Source organism: Phyllopteryx taeniolatus, chromosome 14 (assembly GCF_024500385.1).
Source record: "Phyllopteryx taeniolatus isolate TA_2022b chromosome 14, UOR_Ptae_1.2, whole genome shotgun sequence".
In the NCBI taxonomy this organism is placed as follows: Eukaryota; Metazoa; Chordata; class Actinopteri; order Syngnathiformes; family Syngnathidae; genus Phyllopteryx; species Phyllopteryx taeniolatus.
Genome location: NC_084515.1, coordinates 21,095,298 through 21,114,387, shown reverse-complemented (window position 1 = coordinate 21,114,387; position 19,090 = coordinate 21,095,298). Strand labels below are relative to the sequence as shown.

General features: G+C 41.9%; 1 protein-coding gene across 9 annotated transcripts in view; it reads left to right on the top strand.

Moving 5' to 3' along the window:
• The window catches only part of astn1 (astrotactin 1), a 271,109-nt gene that overhangs the window by 231,312 nt on the left and 20,707 nt on the right, over positions 1-19,090 (top strand). For all 9 annotated transcript variants that reach the window (XM_061796834.1, XM_061796828.1, XM_061796831.1 and 6 more), the window contains exons 18-20: positions 763-1,040; positions 5,011-5,144; positions 5,865-6,016. In XM_061796834.1, coding sequence (XP_061652818.1) covers positions 763-1,040; positions 5,011-5,144; positions 5,865-6,016 — 564 coding nt within the window. The remainder of the gene's footprint in view (positions 1-762; positions 1,041-5,010; positions 5,145-5,864; positions 6,017-19,090) is intronic.

Here is a 19,090-nt window from a genome sequence, read left to right as displayed (position 1 = left end):
GTGTGTGTGCACGCGCTTGTAAAATTGCACTAAAATTCCAGTTGAAATAATAATGTAAAAAAGTAGTTCTCTTTGTATGGCTTCTTTGGTTTCTGTACCTTGGATCTTGACATTCTGTTGCTGTTGACTTGGTAACGTGAAGGGAAGAAAAGTGAAGGTCAAGAGCAATTTGCGACAGCCAGTATCACATTAATGCATGTTTCATTGTTTCGAAGAAATCCTTCTCTTTCCCCGTCCACCTTCTTTTCTTGAGGGAACAGCGTGTGACTGTATTAGGTCCAAATATTTACACTCCTCCTTAAGCATTCTTCCTGTGATGTTGACAGGCTAAAAGTCTCCAAACGGGAGTTAAGGAAACGTGGGAGTGCATTAATGCTTTGTAGATTTAGCAAGCTAGTACAGAGGAACAAAATCTTTTTGTCAGTTTAACTTTTTTTTTTTTTTTTTTTCAGTCCCTCTGACCCGATCAGGTGACTTCACCATCTAGCTCTCTACTCTCCATTTTGGGCTATTTGGGACCCAGTGAAAAATAGCACCACATCGCACATGGCGAATACTATTTTCAAGGCCGTCATCACTTTTTCTGCCCTTATGGTGCCCCTAATTGTGTAAAACAAAAGATTAGGATAGATTACCACCATTTTATTTTTTTCCCACGTTGCAGTTTGAAATGATTATAACAGTGTCTTTATAAACTTACATATAATTGGCCCCTCATGTAGTCATACTCCGCTAACCAACTTTGTTGAATCTGTCCACTAGGTAACTCACCTTCTGAGGAATCAGAGGAGCATGACAAGGAGCCTAGGACTTTGACCTACCCTGCATACATTGCCAGCTTGCTGGATACAGGAGCCAAGCGGATGGCAGCCGGTGTCCGGATGGATTGCACCAGCCAGGGCCAGTGTCCTCGTTCCTGCCATCTCTGCCATATGAGCCCGAGGGCAGCTCAAGGGCGACAGCAGTCCGAGCCTGTCCTGCTGCAAATCACCAAGGCAGCACCCATCTATGAATTGGTGTCCAACAACGAGACATACCAGGCGTGTTGAAGTTTATCTTTGAGATGCATATAAAATCTTCACCGAACTGGAAGTGTAATGTTTCGAACAGAGTAGAATAGGCCCTTATTAGTCCCAAATTAAATGCCAGTATTTTGGGGGTAATAACCCGTCAGCAACATATACAGAGAAAAAAAAGAACTATTAACTAGTTCATTTTTGGAACGATGAACTCAGTTCAAAAAAATGTATTATGAACTGTGAAGTGAACTAGTTCAGTACCTAACCTAGGTATTTTGACAGTACCATTTTTTTTTAGGACTGGTATATTTATTTATTTTACGAGACAGCACTCCAATTATGTCTTAATGGCCACTACACAAAAAGCTTAGGGGTCAGCCAATGACTGCCTGTCTTCCGACAAATTACAAATGCTTTTAAAGTGTGGAGGGAGGCTTTTGTGTGCGTGCGCGCGAGCCAGGAGCAGCAATTAACACATTAAAATGGGTGCTTTCTAAGTGCAGCAGTGCAGTTGCAAGGTGCATCCCTCTGATTGGTCAGATTTTGAGTGCTGTCATTGTAGCATTCATGGGCTCTCTCCTTCCTCATGCTAAATTGGTGCTCTGTCGTGATGGACACGGCAGCTCTTTTGAGTGTACTGAATCACTAGAATAAGTTTGTTCATCGAATTGTTCAATTCTTTTTCACAGAATCATTCAAGTGCTTAATAATTCAGCCCTGAGGTTCACGTTCACTCAACAAATTCGCCGGACTATAGGCCTCTTTATACCCGCATTGCATCACATGACCGACGAATTGCCCAGCGCAGCACCTCTACGTAGCTTGCCGCGCACCCGACCAAAACGCTGAACGCCGCGGAGATCATCTCTCGTGATTGGTCCGTTTTAGTCACATGCTGTGATGATGTACTCAGCGTACTCGCCGCCTTCTCGATCGATTTTGCGGCATAATTAAACGTATCATCTGGTCATCCGGGTCTATTTGTTCTGTCGCGGTCGCCATTGTTGTTGCTTTGTTCCTTGTTACTGAAAGGAAAGTAAAAACGGCTCCTGGAAATGGCAAAAAACAAATGCAGAGGAAACTCCACCCTGTGGTGTCCTAGCCAATACCAACCATGCATGTTTTTGGGATGTGGGAGGAAACCGGAGTGCCCGGAGAAAAGCCACGCAGGCACGGGGAGAACATACAAACTCCACACAGGCGGGGCCGGGGATTGAACCCCGCTTCTCAGAACTGTGAGGCAGATGTGCTAACTAGTCGTCCACCATGCCGCCCTTGCTAGATATCCATCCATCCATTTTCTAAGCCGCTTCTCCTCACTAGGGTCGCGGGGGTGCTGGAGCCTATCCCAGCTGTCATCGGGCAGGAGGCGGGGTACACCCTGAACTGGTTGCCAGCCAATCGCAGGGCACATAGGAACAAACAACCATTCGCACTCACAGTCATGCCTACGGGCAATTTAGAGTCTCCAATTCATGCATGTTTTTGGGATGTGGGAGGAAACCGGAGTGCCCGGAGAAAACCCACGCAGGCACGGGGAGAACATGCAAACTCCACACAGGCGGGGACGGGGATTGAACCCCGCACCTCAGAACTGTGAGGCTGACGCTCTAACCAGTCGGCCACCGTGCCGCCCCTTGCTAGATATGTCTTCATCAATTAGCTCAACACGACGAGCCACTGTCCTGCGTGATGACCTAATTCAAATTTGGTCTTGCTCTATGGACACCAGATATCTGCTGTCTCTATATCATGCCCTCTCTGAGAAACTCCCTTTTGTACAATGGCTTGCTGGTCTTTGCAAATTTGAATGCCAGCAATTAACTTGCATTTGTGCTTGATTCTTGGATGGCGGTTTGTCAGATAACGGTGTTCTAATGAGCCTATAAATTAGCTGTCACCCTCTGAGTGGTAGCCATCCGTTCTTGCGTTGACAAGCTGTTAGCGTAATTAGCGGGCTTGGTGGAAAAGTGACGGCTGATGTTGTATTCCTTTAAAACTGCAAAAGTTTCTTGGCAAATAAGACCAACAGCCTTTGACTGGACTTCAGTGAAAAAGTATTTAGTTGTCCAATTCCTTTTCCTTTTTCAGCACCCATTGTCGACTTTTCTTTTCTGGGGCCCACTCATTGATGCAGATGGGTGCAGAGCAGTAGCAGAGTAATAACAAAGAGTAGTCCATCTTAGCAAAATCAAGTCAATGTACCACTGTGTGTATTGCGCCACCTGGTGAAATGCCAGGCATTACAGGATAAGGTCAAATGAATGCAGTCATAATTAGGATATGATTAGATTTAGCCAATTCTGTACCTTCGGCGGGCCAGGTTCAAAAGACCAATGGGATGGGTGTGGCCTGCGGGTCGTAGTTTGACCACCTCTGCAAGCAACAGAGGGAATCATTGGGATAATGAAACCCTCCAATTTATTTGAGTGGTGCTTCAGCTCCGAAAACCTCATTCAGAAACATGTTACAGAAACTTCCTTCTTGAGTAACATGGTTTACACGACTAACTTCACACCTTGCTGTGTTTTTGTGTTCCAACCTATTTGACCACATCAATATTGTAGGTCAATACTGCCGTGACTCCTCCAGTACAACTGAATGTCAATATGGTGCGCTGTATTCTCCCGGGCTGTCAGGATAGATGCAGCAGCTGGTATTGAAAAAGGTGAACTGCAGGTTGTTGGTGTTTGTGCAGGTGGAAGAATGAATGCATAAAAGGTGTTGAAAAGAAGTGAAAATAAAAAGTGCCATGTCATATCACCATTAATCTTTCGAGTGTAGCTCTGCAGATTACCTGTGTATTTTGAATTTAAGGCTAGATATACCATACATCGTTCGAGTGACGATTAAAAAATATCAGTTGTGATGTTTCAGAATGAATCACATCTGTGAAATGTATAAAATTGCCATTGAACAGGAAATTTTCTGATGTCTGGTAACATTGCGGTTGGTGCCCCAAAACATTGTTTCACTAAAAATGTCACTGGATTCATGTTTTGTATTTTCAGTGCAGGTGACATCTAAATCCCACACAAGCATCCGTAGAACATGCTAACTCCACACAGACACATCCGCGTCGAGACTCCAAACCAGAACCTTGTACTGGTGCAGAATCAATTCTGATTAATGAGTTTCCTTATTTACTGACGTGTACAGTGGATGAAAATGAACTTGGCATTAGGCTAACTTATTTATATAGCTGATTTCATACACAAGGCAACTCAATGTAGCAGCACCTACGTTTCATCTATAGACTGCCTTAACAGAATGTAAAAATGGATCAGAAAGTGAGAAACGTGAAGGACTCACCAGAGCATGACGGGCCAGGAGGAAACATACTGGCATTCGTGGTGGACCACGGGCCGAGCCATAGTGCGCCTTTGAGCCGCCGGAACTCAGCAGCCCATTTGACGAGCTAACGAAAATTAGCATTGAACTCACGGCACTTTTATCTCTCAAAATAATGAATATTGGGACACAAACGCTGCATAAACACATACAAACAGGCAACATAATAATACTTTCAGGCATATATGCTTCACAATGTGAAAAACAAGTTGTGTGAACAATATTCATTTGTGACGTCTACTTTCTTCGTTACTCTAAGTGTGTATCTCATTGCGTGCAGCACACTGCCCCTTAGGGGTCAAAACGTGCACAGCTGGAACAGCCATCCCCAAAAAGCACACACAAACAGGGACAGTACAAGCACCTGAAGCCTCACTACTGGACATTGCGCCTATCTGCCACGACATTGTCGATATAAGACTATACCCCAGATGCATTGCCACACGGGGAGAAACCAAATGCTGTTCCCACCATACATTGACAGTAAAAAATAAAACAATTGAACTTGAATTTGTTATTTTGCACTTTAAAGGTATAATTTGTGTTTATTATTTATTGAGGTTACATGCCATATTTATTGCCCAACTCTGTCTTTCGATTTGTTTTGGTAAAAAATGTTCTTCTCTCTGCCTTTTCACAGGCTCTTCAAGAGGCAATGATGAGCATGCTGTGGTGTTCAGGGAGGGGTGATGTGATTGATGACTGGTGTCGATGCGATTCCAGTGCCTTTGGCGTCGATGGACTCCCTACTTGCGCACCTCTCCCACAACCGATGTATGCAACCGATACATATTGTACAAATGATGCTAAATTCCAATTCAAGCCTACTGCTAAATAACCAGACACCTTTTTGTTTTGGGTAGTGGTTAATCTATTTACATATATGTAAGTATGAGGGCTGCACGATTATGGCCAAAATAATCATCACGATTATTTGGATCAATATTGTCATCGCGATTATTAGGCACGATTCATCTTCATGTTAGGGAAAAATCTTTATTTTGGTTGCACGACAACAAACGATCTGTACGTATGTATGTTTAAATACAAATAAATTATAGATAATAATAAAAAAAATTCTACTTTACCAAGGGCTAAGTGAATAAATACTGTATGTTAGTACAAAGTGCAATCACGAATTGCAACTTAATGGAAGCAAATATAGTTAATGCATAAAACGCAATACCATTAGGCAGTCAGCACCGACTTTTCATTTGAAAATCCCCGTCAATATAATGAATTGTCCAGGACGGGTACGTCTCTGTTGTTCTGCTTGATTGGTCAGTCCCGCACGGTCACCATTTTTAAAGAACTCGACAGTTGTGATTTCTTTCTCTGCCTTCTCCGGGGGGGCTGTCAGAAATACAAAGCTGCAGGAACTCTCCTGAAGTTGGAATAGTGTATCATTCCTGTTGGTTTTCACTGGTTGTTATTTTGTGGAGCTTTTATGTGTCACCAAGATGTCATGCTCATGTTTTCTATTCTTGTCGCCAGGCTGAAACTGTCTTACACTTATGAGCCGAGTAGCTCATTGCTCATCATGGAATGGAACCACACAGAGCCACCTATTGGTGTGCGGATCATTGATTATCTCGTCAGCCAGGAGAGGGTGACTGAGAGGACCGACCACTCCAAAGTTGAGACAGGTATTTTTACTGAGAGCAGCAATTGTAGTTTTAAGGAGGGTGATATGAAATTACACGCGGGAGTTCCGGTCTCCTCCAGTAAGGCATCCAGTACGTTCTATGTTCACCCTGTAAACAGTACATGTATATATGAGTGCCATGGTGTTCTTTATGGACAATCCGTGATGAGCACAGAGGTCCAATAACAGAACACCGCTCAGGTTCTGATTGGAGGGGCCGTTCCTCCCAATCACGCCCTTCCAGGTCTCACTGCCATTGCCCACGTGAGCAGTCACCCAGAAGAATGATGGAGTCCCATTCATCATTCTTCTGTGACTGGTGCTATTAGAGGAGCACATTATAATACGAATACTAAAACAAATAAAAACTAAAGTAAAACGAAAAAAAATCAAATAATAAAAATGTGAAATCTTCTGTGAAAACTAATTAAGACTGAATTTAAAAAAACAAATAGTGAAAACGAATTATTTCCCAAAAATGTATTTATGCATTTTCCAAAATCAAATTCAAGCACCTCCACACTTAGAAAGCATTTTACAACTGTGGTGGTTTAAATATTTACTACTCATAGACACAAAATCCAAATGCTTAATACAAGCCCTATGACAAACAAGTTATTATGCAAAAAAAACAACTGGAATCTGATATAATCTTTCCTTCACCAAAATGTTAAAAAAATACATTTAAAACAATAATAGAAATGTGGGCGACACAGTGGTAAATTGGCCTCACAGTGATGAGCTTGGGGTTCGAATTAGCACCTTACTGTGTGGACTTTGCATGTTCTTCCTGCGCTTGTGTGGGTTTTCTCTGTGTGTGTATGTGCGACAACTATTGAAAAGTTTTGGGTCACGTAGAAATGTCCTGATTCTTTAAAGAAAATTGCAGATTATTTTTTTCAATGAAAATAACATTACTCAGGAAAAAACAAGTCTGTACAGACACTATAGGCACAGTCAGACAATGTGGAAAAAAATAAAGACTCCGAAGTGACCCACAAACTTTTGAAAGTGAATGTACTGTGTATACACAACGATGAGTTTTCTTGGGATAGATAAACTTGTGTGGCTGACCCCAAAGTTGAACAGCACAGTAGTATAAATGTATAAAACATGAATATTTATGTGTGCAATGCACTGCATAACTTTAAGAAAACGCATATATCTGGAGTTGCACTCATGAAAACAACATGAGTTCACGTAAGTGCCCTTTGGCACTGAGATGTGACGATAGGCAAACCAACAACTGAACTGCAGTATATCATTCAAAATGAGGCTCAATAGTCATGACACTCATCAGCATGTCGAGATCCTCATTTTATAACTGGCCGCAGGAGTTTATGGGTCGAGTATTATTTTCAGAAATGATGTGACTTTATTTGCCACCATTGGAAAGAAATGGACCTTTGCTTTAAAGATGGCATCTTGCACGATCTTCTTAGCAATCTGAAAATACTTTGTTGATGGTTCTGTTATGGTTTTCTATTTGGCAGCATTTTCGGATAAGTTAAACACACACATGACACGTGCTCAGCCACCTCCACGCTTTCCAGTCCGTCGTTGATTTTAGAAGTTAAGAAGAATCTTCCGTACGAGCTGGAATATACTTGAAAGCCCATTTATGGCTTGACATAACACTTCCCAGCTCCCATTCTTTAGCTGCACACAGGAGTTGTGTAGTACTTTATATGCAGGCTACAGCTTCAGACTTGCAGCATTTTTTGGGGGGGGGGGGGCATTAATGCTTGAATATTTTGCTGGGCGAGGGATAAGAGTTTCTAAATTAACATTGGGCCATCCAACTGAATCAGGCTTCAGAACACATCTCCCAAAAGTTAGTACCTCCCTTCCATTTTTGTCAATGTTTTATTAGATCTTTTCTTGGGACCAGACTGAACAGATGGCACTTTGCTGCAAAGTAATCAGTGTACCGTTTGTATATCAGGGTAAAGTTATTGTTTCCTTCAAGACCCAACAGACAGCCTTTAATGTCTAAACCTCAGGCAACAAAAGTGAACCCCCAAGTGAAAATGTTAACATTATGCCCAAAGTGTCAATATTTTGTGTAGTCACCATTATTTTACAGCACTGCCTTAACCCTCTTGGGCATGGATTTCACTACAGCTTCACAGTTTGTGACCAGAACCTCTTGCACTCCTCCATGATAACATCACAGAACTGGTGGATGTTAGAGACCTCGTGCTACTCCCCAGTCAGTTTGAGGATGCCCGACAGATGTTCAATTGCCTTTCAGTCTGGAGACATGTTTGGCCAGCCTATCAACTTTATCAGCCCACAGCTTCAATAACAAGCAAGTGATCATCTTGGAGGTGTTTGGGGTCGTTATCACGTTGGAACGGACACTCTGCGTCCGCGTTTGGGAAAGGAGGCCCGCTAACTTCTGGTGGCTCGGCAAACGCGTAGCGAGAACAATGACAGCATCAAACTCTAGACGTATACTCGCGGTCTGCTGGAATTACGTAAAGATACAATGAATGACGTATTACCATTATAATTTCTACAGTTATCCAAGTATCGATAAAGCGAACAAAGGCTCCATATCTGATTTAATGAGCCATTCGCAGTTTCAGAGTACACGCAAGTCCATGTGTACTTAAACTTGCATGGCTTAACCTTTGAGACCATTGTTCATATAGCTGTCACAAAGTGCTGTACATAAAGATTGAACATAAATATTGTCATTGTATGGTACATATAAAATGAAATTGGGGTCATAAAATAAAAAGCTACTGCGCCCGTGACCCAACCTCGGATAAGCGGAAGAAGATGGATGGGTCATAAAATATACAACACAACCAATAATAAAATAATAATAATGACAAGCATATACTGTACTACCGGCAGGATCAATACTCTCACAGCTCGAGAGTTTCTCGATCCCCGTGACTGGAGCTTTGTGACGGGATTAGCTCGTTGGGCCAGCCGTAGCCTAGCAGCGGGAGAGAGCGAGTGAGACGGAGCTTCAAGTCGACTCTTGCTGTTGCGATGGTGAAATTGTCTCGGCTAATGTTAACTTTCCATCTCCTTTGTAGTAGCCCACCAGGTTTTAAACATATTAAAATAAAAAGCCGAGTTGAATCGCTGAATGTAACGGGCGGCACACCAGAGTGTTGGCTCGACCTCGAAAGTAGGCATATGATTCATACTGCGCTGCAGCCAGGTTTCCAAAGGGAGGGAATCGCGCTTTACTACAGTAAGACGCAGGACATGTTGGCGCTAATGAGTCCCTCAATGAATTGTAGCTGCCGAGTGCCGGCAGCATTCACGCAGCCCCAGACCATGACATTCCCACTTCAATGTAGGCAAGACACAATTGTACTCCACACATGCTTGATACCACCTGAGCCAAATAAGTTTGTTTTTGTCTCATCTGATCACAGACAGACCAATAATCCATGTCCTTAGTCTGCTTGTCTTCAGCAAACTGTTTGTTGGCTTTGTGCATCATCTTTTGAAGTGCTTTTCTTCTGGGATGACCAATTTGATGCAGTGTTGGAGCACTAACAGGCTGAGCCCCTCCCCTTTAACTTCTCCAGCAATGCTGGCAGCACTCATACGTTTTTCCAAAGACAACCACACTCAACTTCTTTGGTTGACAGTGGCAAGGCTTTTATGTGTATGTGTGTAAATATATCCATCCACCCATCCATTTTCTGAGACGCTTCTCCTCACGCGGGTCGCGGGCATGCTGGAGCCTATCCCAGCTGTCATCGGGCAGGAGGCGGGGTACACCCTGAACTGGTTGCCAGCCAATCGCAGGGCACATACAAACAAACAACCATTCGCACTCACAGTCACACCTACGGGCAATTTAGAGTCTCCAATTCATGCATGTGTTTGGGATGTGGGAGGAAGCCGCAGTGCCCGGAGAAAAGCCACGCAGGCACGGGGAGAACATGCAAACTCCATACAGGCGGGGCCGGGGATTGAACCCGGGTCCTCAGAACTGTGAGGCTGACGCTCTAACCAGTGGGTCGGCTATACATATATATATATATAGATTGCAGGATTTTAGCCGTGATATTGGCTCAATTAGCTATCGCAGCAGATTTCCCAGATCGGGCTCGACATATTTTGTCGGGAACGACAACATTTCTTATAGTGCGACATAATCCACAACCAACGAGTTGGCCCTATGATAGCCCTATGACGGCAAAATGAAAATTCTAGTAGGTTTGATTTTTTGGGGGGGGATTATCTTCCATGTCGTGTGAGTGCACCTTAACGTCGACCAATAGGATTGCGTATTGTGACCGGCGCGTCGCCTCCTGTGCTTGCTGCTTGCCGGTAGTTCATAGTGACAGATGAAGTTAGATGTTGCTGTGACTCTCATTTTTGAGTTGGATGTTGCCATTCTCTTTTTTCCAGATTTTATTAAAAAATGTAATCCTTAAATCCATATGTAATCATTTTAGAATTTCCCCGCTCCATGATACTTGCTTCAATAGGTGCCTCCTGCACTCCGAGTCATAGCGTTTTGAGGGGTTCTGCGCCTTGCTCAAGGGCACCTTGACAGTAGTCGAGATACCAAATAGTATCATTCCAATGTAGTGAATCAATTAATGACTATGGCTGGCCTTTCATGTGTCTCGTTGGCACTGACTCGGCCATCAAAACAGTTGTAGCTCCTTTTTGCACACTCCACAGAAGGCTACTTAGGGTGTAGATCCTGGTTTTAACCACAATTTATACGAATATCTATTAATACAGGTATATTATTAATGCTCCCAGAATCTGCAACCTCCTGGCATGTTGCCGCCTCTGTGATGAACCCCAGGGGCTAACACACCAGTAACAGATAGGAAAATTGAAGATTTGGGATTCTGTAACGATTTTCACCCATTGATATTGGAAGAGGACCTGGCTCACCATCTTTATTCAAGTTCATCCCAATGTTGTTTCATGGGTTTGAGGTTGGTACTCTAAAATTCTTCCACATCAAACTCGAGCATAAGTGGGCCTCGGTCATGCTTTATCACAAATGGCCTTCCTTCGTGATTCCTGAAATTTGAAGGCTCCTATATAGTGTGTTCAGGAGGTCCCTAACAAGACCTGGCACTCATGAATGAAAATGAAGTCCCGTTCGAAACCTGTTCTTTTACGCCAGAAAGAGTTCTCAATTACAGTCATCAGGCAGAAATGAACTCAGTTCAGTTCATGTCTGCCCAAAATATGAACTATTTCATGACTTTTCATTCATTGGGCTCGTTCAGGTACAACATTGTATATACAGTATATGATATGATAATCCAAAAGATGTTTCTGCTTTTTTGCAGATTGAAAGTATTCCGGCACTTCGACGAAACTAAACCTTTGTGTTACAATTAGCCCAAGTATCATCTTTTTATGTAAAATATAGCCTAATTTTAGAGTGCTACCACCTTGACGCCATTTTGGAAAAGTTCCGATCCAAAGTACACTCCTTGAGTTTGACGTCATCATTCATTTGCAACGTAAGAGAAATCAATGAGCAGAATCGTCAGGCATGCAAACGAACGATTCCTGGAAATCGAATTACTGGGAACTAGTTCCTAAAAAAGGAACACGTTTTCCATTCTCATGCCTATGTGGCACCTAACCTGCCGTGAAAGTTCATCATTTCTTTATTACTAATTAACTACAAATATATCTTGGTTCATCTATCTTTACCAGTTACATGAAGTGAAAGGCAGAAAAATGAAATTAGTCGTGGCTTACTGCGAGTATATTAGCGTTGTGTTCAATTAAACAGGCCAAGGTAGTTTCACCCTGAATAATTAAGTCAATTGAGACACGATCATCATTATTTCAAAATTCATACTTGTTGTAACATTTTTGTTTGGTGGTGCCAGGGGATTTTTCTCAATGTAAAATGGGAAAATACTGACATGTACTGTAGTTTTTAAGCAATCCACAAGATGGTGGTCATTCGTAACAATATTGACATTCAGAGTACTTTTACTCTGACCAAAAACAATTAGTTTTTTGGACATGGCTATAGTCTGTAAATTCAGCAGTATACAATAACAGTGCCATTTAGATCTAAAATGTATTTTTTTCCTCTCCTACTGCAAGTATACAACGTTGATCAACAGATTGCACAGATTCAGAAATGGCTGGTTTGATGTTGATGTTTGATGCTGTTTTTTGTGCGTCTCTTTATGCGTCCCGTTGATCCGAGTTTGCATTCAATGCATTATGCAGTGACAACTCAACTCAGCTCGAGGAGATGATCGATTACTTTTGGCAAACACATACCGTGATGTGAACGTAGAGGCAAAGGTAGTCGGTCGCGGTGGATGTTCAGAGAGAGGGGAGCGAGGGGGTGAACAGACCACCAAGGAGTGGGGTGACAGACAGACTAAAGAAATCAAAGACAGGCACGAGTTTGAAAAAGCCTGAAAGCAGACTGAACAGTGTGGTTTTGATTCCAGCTGTCTGTCTTTCATCTCGGAGAATCAGACTGACATGAACCGATGGACCTCCACAAGCTCTCCTTAGCTGCTCATTCTTCTTATGCTTCCTCTAATCTCCGATTCCTCCTGTTGCATTGATTTGTTTCTCAAAAGTTCCCTGTGTTGGCTTGTTTCTGAACTGGTTTATTTTGTTTGCATCTTTCTAACCCCTTTGTTGCTTACCACGTTTTTTTCCCCTGACAAAATCTATTGTCCTAACCCGCTCACCTTTGAGTGTCTTTATTAAGCATGAACAGTAGCGTAAAACAGAGATTGACCATGAATTTATACACAATATACAACCAGTCGTCGGTCAAAACTGATTCCACTCACCGAGCCTGTATGCAAGCAGACAGGAGTAAAATGGGATGAATGATTGATGTGTTTCAATATCTTTCCAACTTTAATGGGACTTTATTATGAATGCTCGAGTCAAGTGACAAGGAAAATCAATCACAGAGACCATATAATTTTAGCTGCCTCATGTCTTTGGATACTGTCACTGTGGTACTTTGGATTGGAATGAGCCCCAAGAGTTTGTTCTGCAGTTAAAATTCATATGCTTCCTAAATCTGCTATATTTTTTATTTGTTTTCAAAACAGGGATATTACAGTTTGACTCAATTGCAGGGCAAGACAATGAAACGAACATAGTGTTTAACCAATTTTCACATTGTGAGGAAGGAATTTTTTATTTATTTATTTATTATTATATGTTATTATTTTATTCCACATACATTGCTCATTGTACATTTCTGACTATTGTGAGACTTTTGCCAACTGCATGAACTTCATATTTGTGCAAGCTGCTTTATAGATTTTCTGAAAAATGGATTTTTTTTTTTCATCGGGGATCACACAAACAACAGTCGGACGTGCATATAACGCCCATATGAATGTGACAGTCATTCTATCCTGGTGCCACTTGGAAACAATTTAATTTGACTGAATATTGGAAATATATGTATATTTATTGTCTATGTCTGCCCGTGATAGTGGACAAAAACGTTGAAGTATTTATTTCCTGTGCAAGGTGATGAAGGATGAGGATTAGGGCTCATCAGAAACCGATGTCCGAAAAATGTAACTTCTATTGAGAATCTAAAAATTGCACTTCTGTATTTACCATGTTTGTGGTTTCTCACTATAAATGTCTAGTTTTTAGGTAAAAAGTTGATGATTTGAGTTGCAGGACTCTGCTATAAGTGGAGCTGATGACAGCTTGTGTGTGCAGGAATGTCTCCCTTAACAAGATTCAGGCACATAAGCTGAGATCATAGTGGGAGTGCATGCTCACATATGCATAGTACCTGGTTGATGACGGGAAGCTTCCTGAGTAGGAAGTCTGCTTTAAGTCAAGTCAGGGTAGCACTTGGCTTCCCCAGTGTTTGCTCTGAAAACAAACATATCCTGAGGTGCGAGCAAACCAGCGATGTAACTCCTTTGATTGACGAGTGAGCCGAGGTTTGCTTTTGGGTGAGAGGAACACAGAACATAATTAATTAACACATTTTTTTCATTTACATGCATGCTCAGACAATTACTTCATGTCAGTATGTTGGTAAAACTCGTTTTCCTTATGTGTGATTATAAACATCAGGTGGTCACCAGATGTTCTTGGTCCGTCAAAATACATCGTCAACATCTGTCGTCATGTATCAACTGAGCAGTACAGCATATATAGATAGATAGATAGATAGATAGATAGATAGATAGATAGATAGATAGATAGATAGATAGATAGATAGATAGATAGATAGATAGATAGATCAATAGATAGATCAGGGCTATAACAATACACCAAGGGCTGTAACGGCACACGATTATTTATTTATTTTATTTTTTTTTTGGGTTGCGATGGGACAAAGAGATGATAATAGCAAAGACTGGACTATTTATTTAGAACACTTAATGATACATGAGTGTCAAAAAAAACTAGTACCAGAGTATAGCTACTGTTTAAAAAATACCCCGAACAAAACTACAGAGTGGAGTTTAGGAAATCAACTTGCTTTCTGTTCCATAAACTGAAACAATGTAAACACTGAGGTAACAGACTTCCTATCTGAAATTAAATAACAAAATTAGTTTAAAAAAATGATAATAATAATAATAACTCTGCGCCCAAGGAGTCGCCACACCACACCCAGCACTTTCTGTACAGGCAGGTTAATGGTAGAAAACAATAAATACTTCGCATTTAAAGCCAATAGAAATAATTTTAGTAATCCTAATTGACCTAAAACAGGAACATTTTAGTCTGATTTCATGTCAGACAGTCAGGGAAAAAAATGACTATATCTCCTGTTCCTGCTGTTAACTTAACATAATATTAATAATAATTCTTATTATTGTTTTATGAATTCATTTAAGCCGGCACGGTGGACGACTGGTTAGCACAGCTGCTTCACAGTTTTGAGGACCGCGGTTCAAATCCCGGCCCCGCCTGTGTGGAGTTTGCATATTTTCTCCGGGCACTCCGGTTTCCTCCCACGTCCCAAAAACATGCAGGGTAGGTTGATTGAAGACTCTAAATTGCCCGTAGGTGTGAATGTGAGTATGAGTGGTTGTTTGTTTCTATGTGCCCTGCGATTGGCTGGCGACCGTTTCAGGGTGTACCCCGCCTCACGCCCGAAGATAGCTCCAGCAAATGGATGGATGGATGGATAATTCAATTAAGTTTGTAGCACTGTGAGCACATGTGACTGTGTGTGGAGTGGAGAGACACAGCTGAAAGGGCATATCATGGTTCTGCCATTTCAAAGACGACACGGGTTCGTGGATTTGAAAACCGCGATTTTCGGTTTCAATACAAAATTGTGACAGCCCTATACATATATATATATATAGATAGATAGATAGATAGATAGATACACACACAGTGGTTATGAAAAGTATTCTGACCCCCTTAAATGTTTTACTCTTTGTTATATTGCAGCCATTTGCCAAAACCATGATTCTTTTTTTTTTTACTATCCATCCATCCATTTTCTGAGCCGCTTCTCCTCACTAGGGTCGCGGGCGTGCTGGAGCCCATCCCAGCTATCATCGGGCAGAAGGCGGGGTACACCCTGAACTGGTTGCCAGCCAATCGCAGGGCACATAGGAACAAACAACCATTCGCACTCACAGTCATGCCTACGGGCAATTTAGAGCCTCCAATGAATGCATGTTTTTGGGATGTGGGAGGAAACCGGAGTGCCCGGAGAAAACCCACGCAGGCACGGGGAGAACATGCAAACTCCACACAGGCGGGGCCAGGGATTGAACCCGGGTCCTCAGAACTGTGAGGCTGACGCTCTAACCAGTCGGCCACCGTGCCTTTTTTTTACTATTCTTCTAGTATTTATTTATATTCCATTAAAGTTTGTAGCGGCAGTGAACGATCACAATATTTCATTTGGTCCCTCCTCCGCCCGATCCGATTTTCAATGGTGGGGTGTAGACTTTGCAGGGCGCCATTAAGGCCAGCACCAACAGTGAGTGGCTGGAAAAAAAAGTATGTGAAATATTTTTGAATTTCTTTAATTTCTGCATAAATTGGTCGTAAAATGTAGTCTGATCTTCATCTAAATCGAAAGAATAAACAGAGTCTCCTTAAACCAATACCACACAAACAATTATGTTGTATGTTTTCATATTTTTACTAGAGCATAGTGCTAGTAGCTTTTCTCCGGGCACTCCGGTTTCCTCCCACATCCCAAAAACATGCGTGCTCGGTTGATTGAAAACTCTGAATTGCCCGTAGGTGTGAATGTGAGTACGAATGGTTGTTTGTTTAAATGTGCCCTGCGATTGGCTGGCGACCGTTGCAGGGTGTGCCCCGCCTCTCGCCCGAAGATTGCTGGGATAGGCTCCAGCACTCCCGCGACCGTTGTGAGGATAAGCGGCTCAGAAAATGGATGGACGGATGGATTCCCATTGATAGTAAGCTGTCCGGGCCCCGTGGAAGCGAGGCACGCCCATACTATGACGCTCCCTCCACTATGCTTCACAGTTGGGATACAGTTTTGATGGTAGTGTGCTGTGCTATTTTTCCCCCACAAATAGCATTGTGTGTTCTTTCCCACTTTGGTTTAATCTGTCCACAAAATATTTTTACCAGTAGTGTTGTGGAACATGTAAAAAAAAAGCAATAATATTTTCATTTATCATGACAGCTTTTGGGAAAAGAATTCATCTTGAAAAAATGTATCATGACAGGCCCTAGGCACAGACAATTGGAACCTTTATTTTAACATATGACCACTCAAATTACTGGTAAAATCATGATAAAAATAAACATACTGGCTGAAAATGGATGTTTCAAAGTTGCATTCCAAAAAGCCGCATTGTGAAACTGTTGGCTGTTACCAGTCATGATGTAGTCGAGAGCTTCAGTGTTGGAGAGCTGTTTTAGATTTTAACTCCTGTTTGGGTTGTGTTTCACTTGTTATGCGAAAAAAAAAAGAAAAAAGATACTTGGATCAACCCAGTGAGAGTTGCTCGATCTGTATAATTTCACTTGCGTGGATAGCTGGACAGCCTAAACACCTCAGACACACTTTGAAATGCTTTCAGTGTGGACTGCCCTTATGAGAAGAGTACAAATGGGAGACGAACAGAAAAAGGAGAGAGAGGTATTGAAAAGTGGAGAGGACAGAGAAGAAAACACTTCTAAACCATGTAAAAACCAAATCCAAAAAACAGGCATGCAACTTTTATCCCTTTGAGACTGCGTTTGTGTGCAATTAACCTAAGATCCTCTTTTCAAGTGTTGCAAACGTTCATTGATACATTTGGCAAATTGGAGTATTTGCGTGCAAGGCTCTCTCACAGCATATGATATCAATTGGTCAGGGGTAATTATAGAAAATTGTAGAACATCTTATCACCCCTCTAAATATGCAGTGTTCGGTGATTTATGGTGCGGTGAAGTAAATGGGAAGGTCAGCAGCTCACATATCAAACAGAAATTGGAAGCGAGAGAGAAGAGATACCGTAGATCAGGGGTGTCAAACTCATGTTTGTCTCGGGCCGCATTGTAGTTATGATTTTCCTCGGAGGGCCGTTAGAACAGTGAAACCATATCAATCTGTGATCGCCAAATCATATTATTACCATTACACAACCAATTGAGGGATAAGTACTTTTGAAATCAGAAGACAAGGATAATAGTTTGTTCAAGTGTTGTTGAAGTTACTGTAGAAGAAGGGTTTGGTCACAGAAAAATGCAATATCTCCACATTATTCTTCATTATTATGACAATTTGGAATTTGGGTAAGGATTTTAGCAAAAATCACGGAGGTTGACGAGCATGATCTGCTTTTGCGGGCCACATAAAATGATGTGGCGGGCCGTATCTGGTCCCCGGGCTTTGAGTTTGACACTTATGCTGCAGCTTGAAGCGTCATTCCATCTCTTTAGAAGCTGTCCTTTTTCAAGCTCGCACCCTCCCCATCACTTTTGTTCATTCCTCCTACACTATAAGGCTGCTGTTTCTTTTTTTTTATAAAGTTAAAAACAATTGTGCTCATTTAACTAATCGTACTAATCAAATGCTTCTGACCATCGATCAAGTGCCAAATAATCACAGACATGAGAGATGTTATTGTTTTTGAGCTAGTCTCTTTGCCTTTCCATCGTGGAAAGGAAGACAACAAATTCCAGATGCTATTTAGTGAGGGTTTTAGCTGCAAGTTGTATTTGTTTGTTCATGCATGTGTGCGTGCGTGCGTGCGTGCGTGCATGTGTGTGTGTCACTGTAGTTGTCGGCAATATGTGCTAACTGTAGGATCAAGTAGAAATTGCTTCCACGTCCAGTGTGTGTAACTACGTGTATCAAAAAGCAACAGGACTGCTTTGTTGTTGATATTTCACTTTTTACTCAAAAGGATTTCAGCCTGAAAGTCTTGTTTTCTTTCAATTCAACCTTTCCTATCCACAAAATGCCCCGCCCACACAATCAGGACACATGTACTTCCATTTGACTGTTGACATGAGATAATCCACACGACTTTGGGGGGGAAATCCTTTCAAAATCTTTTTCCAACAAGAACAACAATTTGTCTTTAGCACTTAACCACTTTGAATTTTTCTGTTTGCAATTTGAAACTTTTTCTCCTCTCAGTCGTCACTTAACTTGGCATTTCGTGTTTTTTTTACTTTCCATATTGGACAATCGTCTGATTCCACAACAAAAACAGATTTATCTTGAATGCGCCCCTCCTTTCCATTTAGAAGCACGGGGGGAGCAGATTGACTTGAAGGGTCAACAGGCACATACTCACATACGCACACGCACAAACACACACTGCCTGGCCAGGCCTGCACAACTGAACTGACAAAAGCAGGCACAACTTCAAAAGGTGAGCGATCCCATAGCTCTCATAAATCAGTCTCCTGGCAATCCTTGATTTTCCAACCAATCAGACTTGAAGAATGCAGAGGGTAAACATCTCCAGCTGAAGGACAAGTGGTCTCAACCGCTTGTTTCTGTATCTTGTTATTCCTTTGCATTGAAAACCCTTTTCCATTGACTACGCGCCCTGAAAAAATATTACACTTACCTGACGTGTCTGAATGTATTCTTTTTTGGTAGATTTGTGGAGAAGATAGTTTTGAAAGCCAATTTTCATAA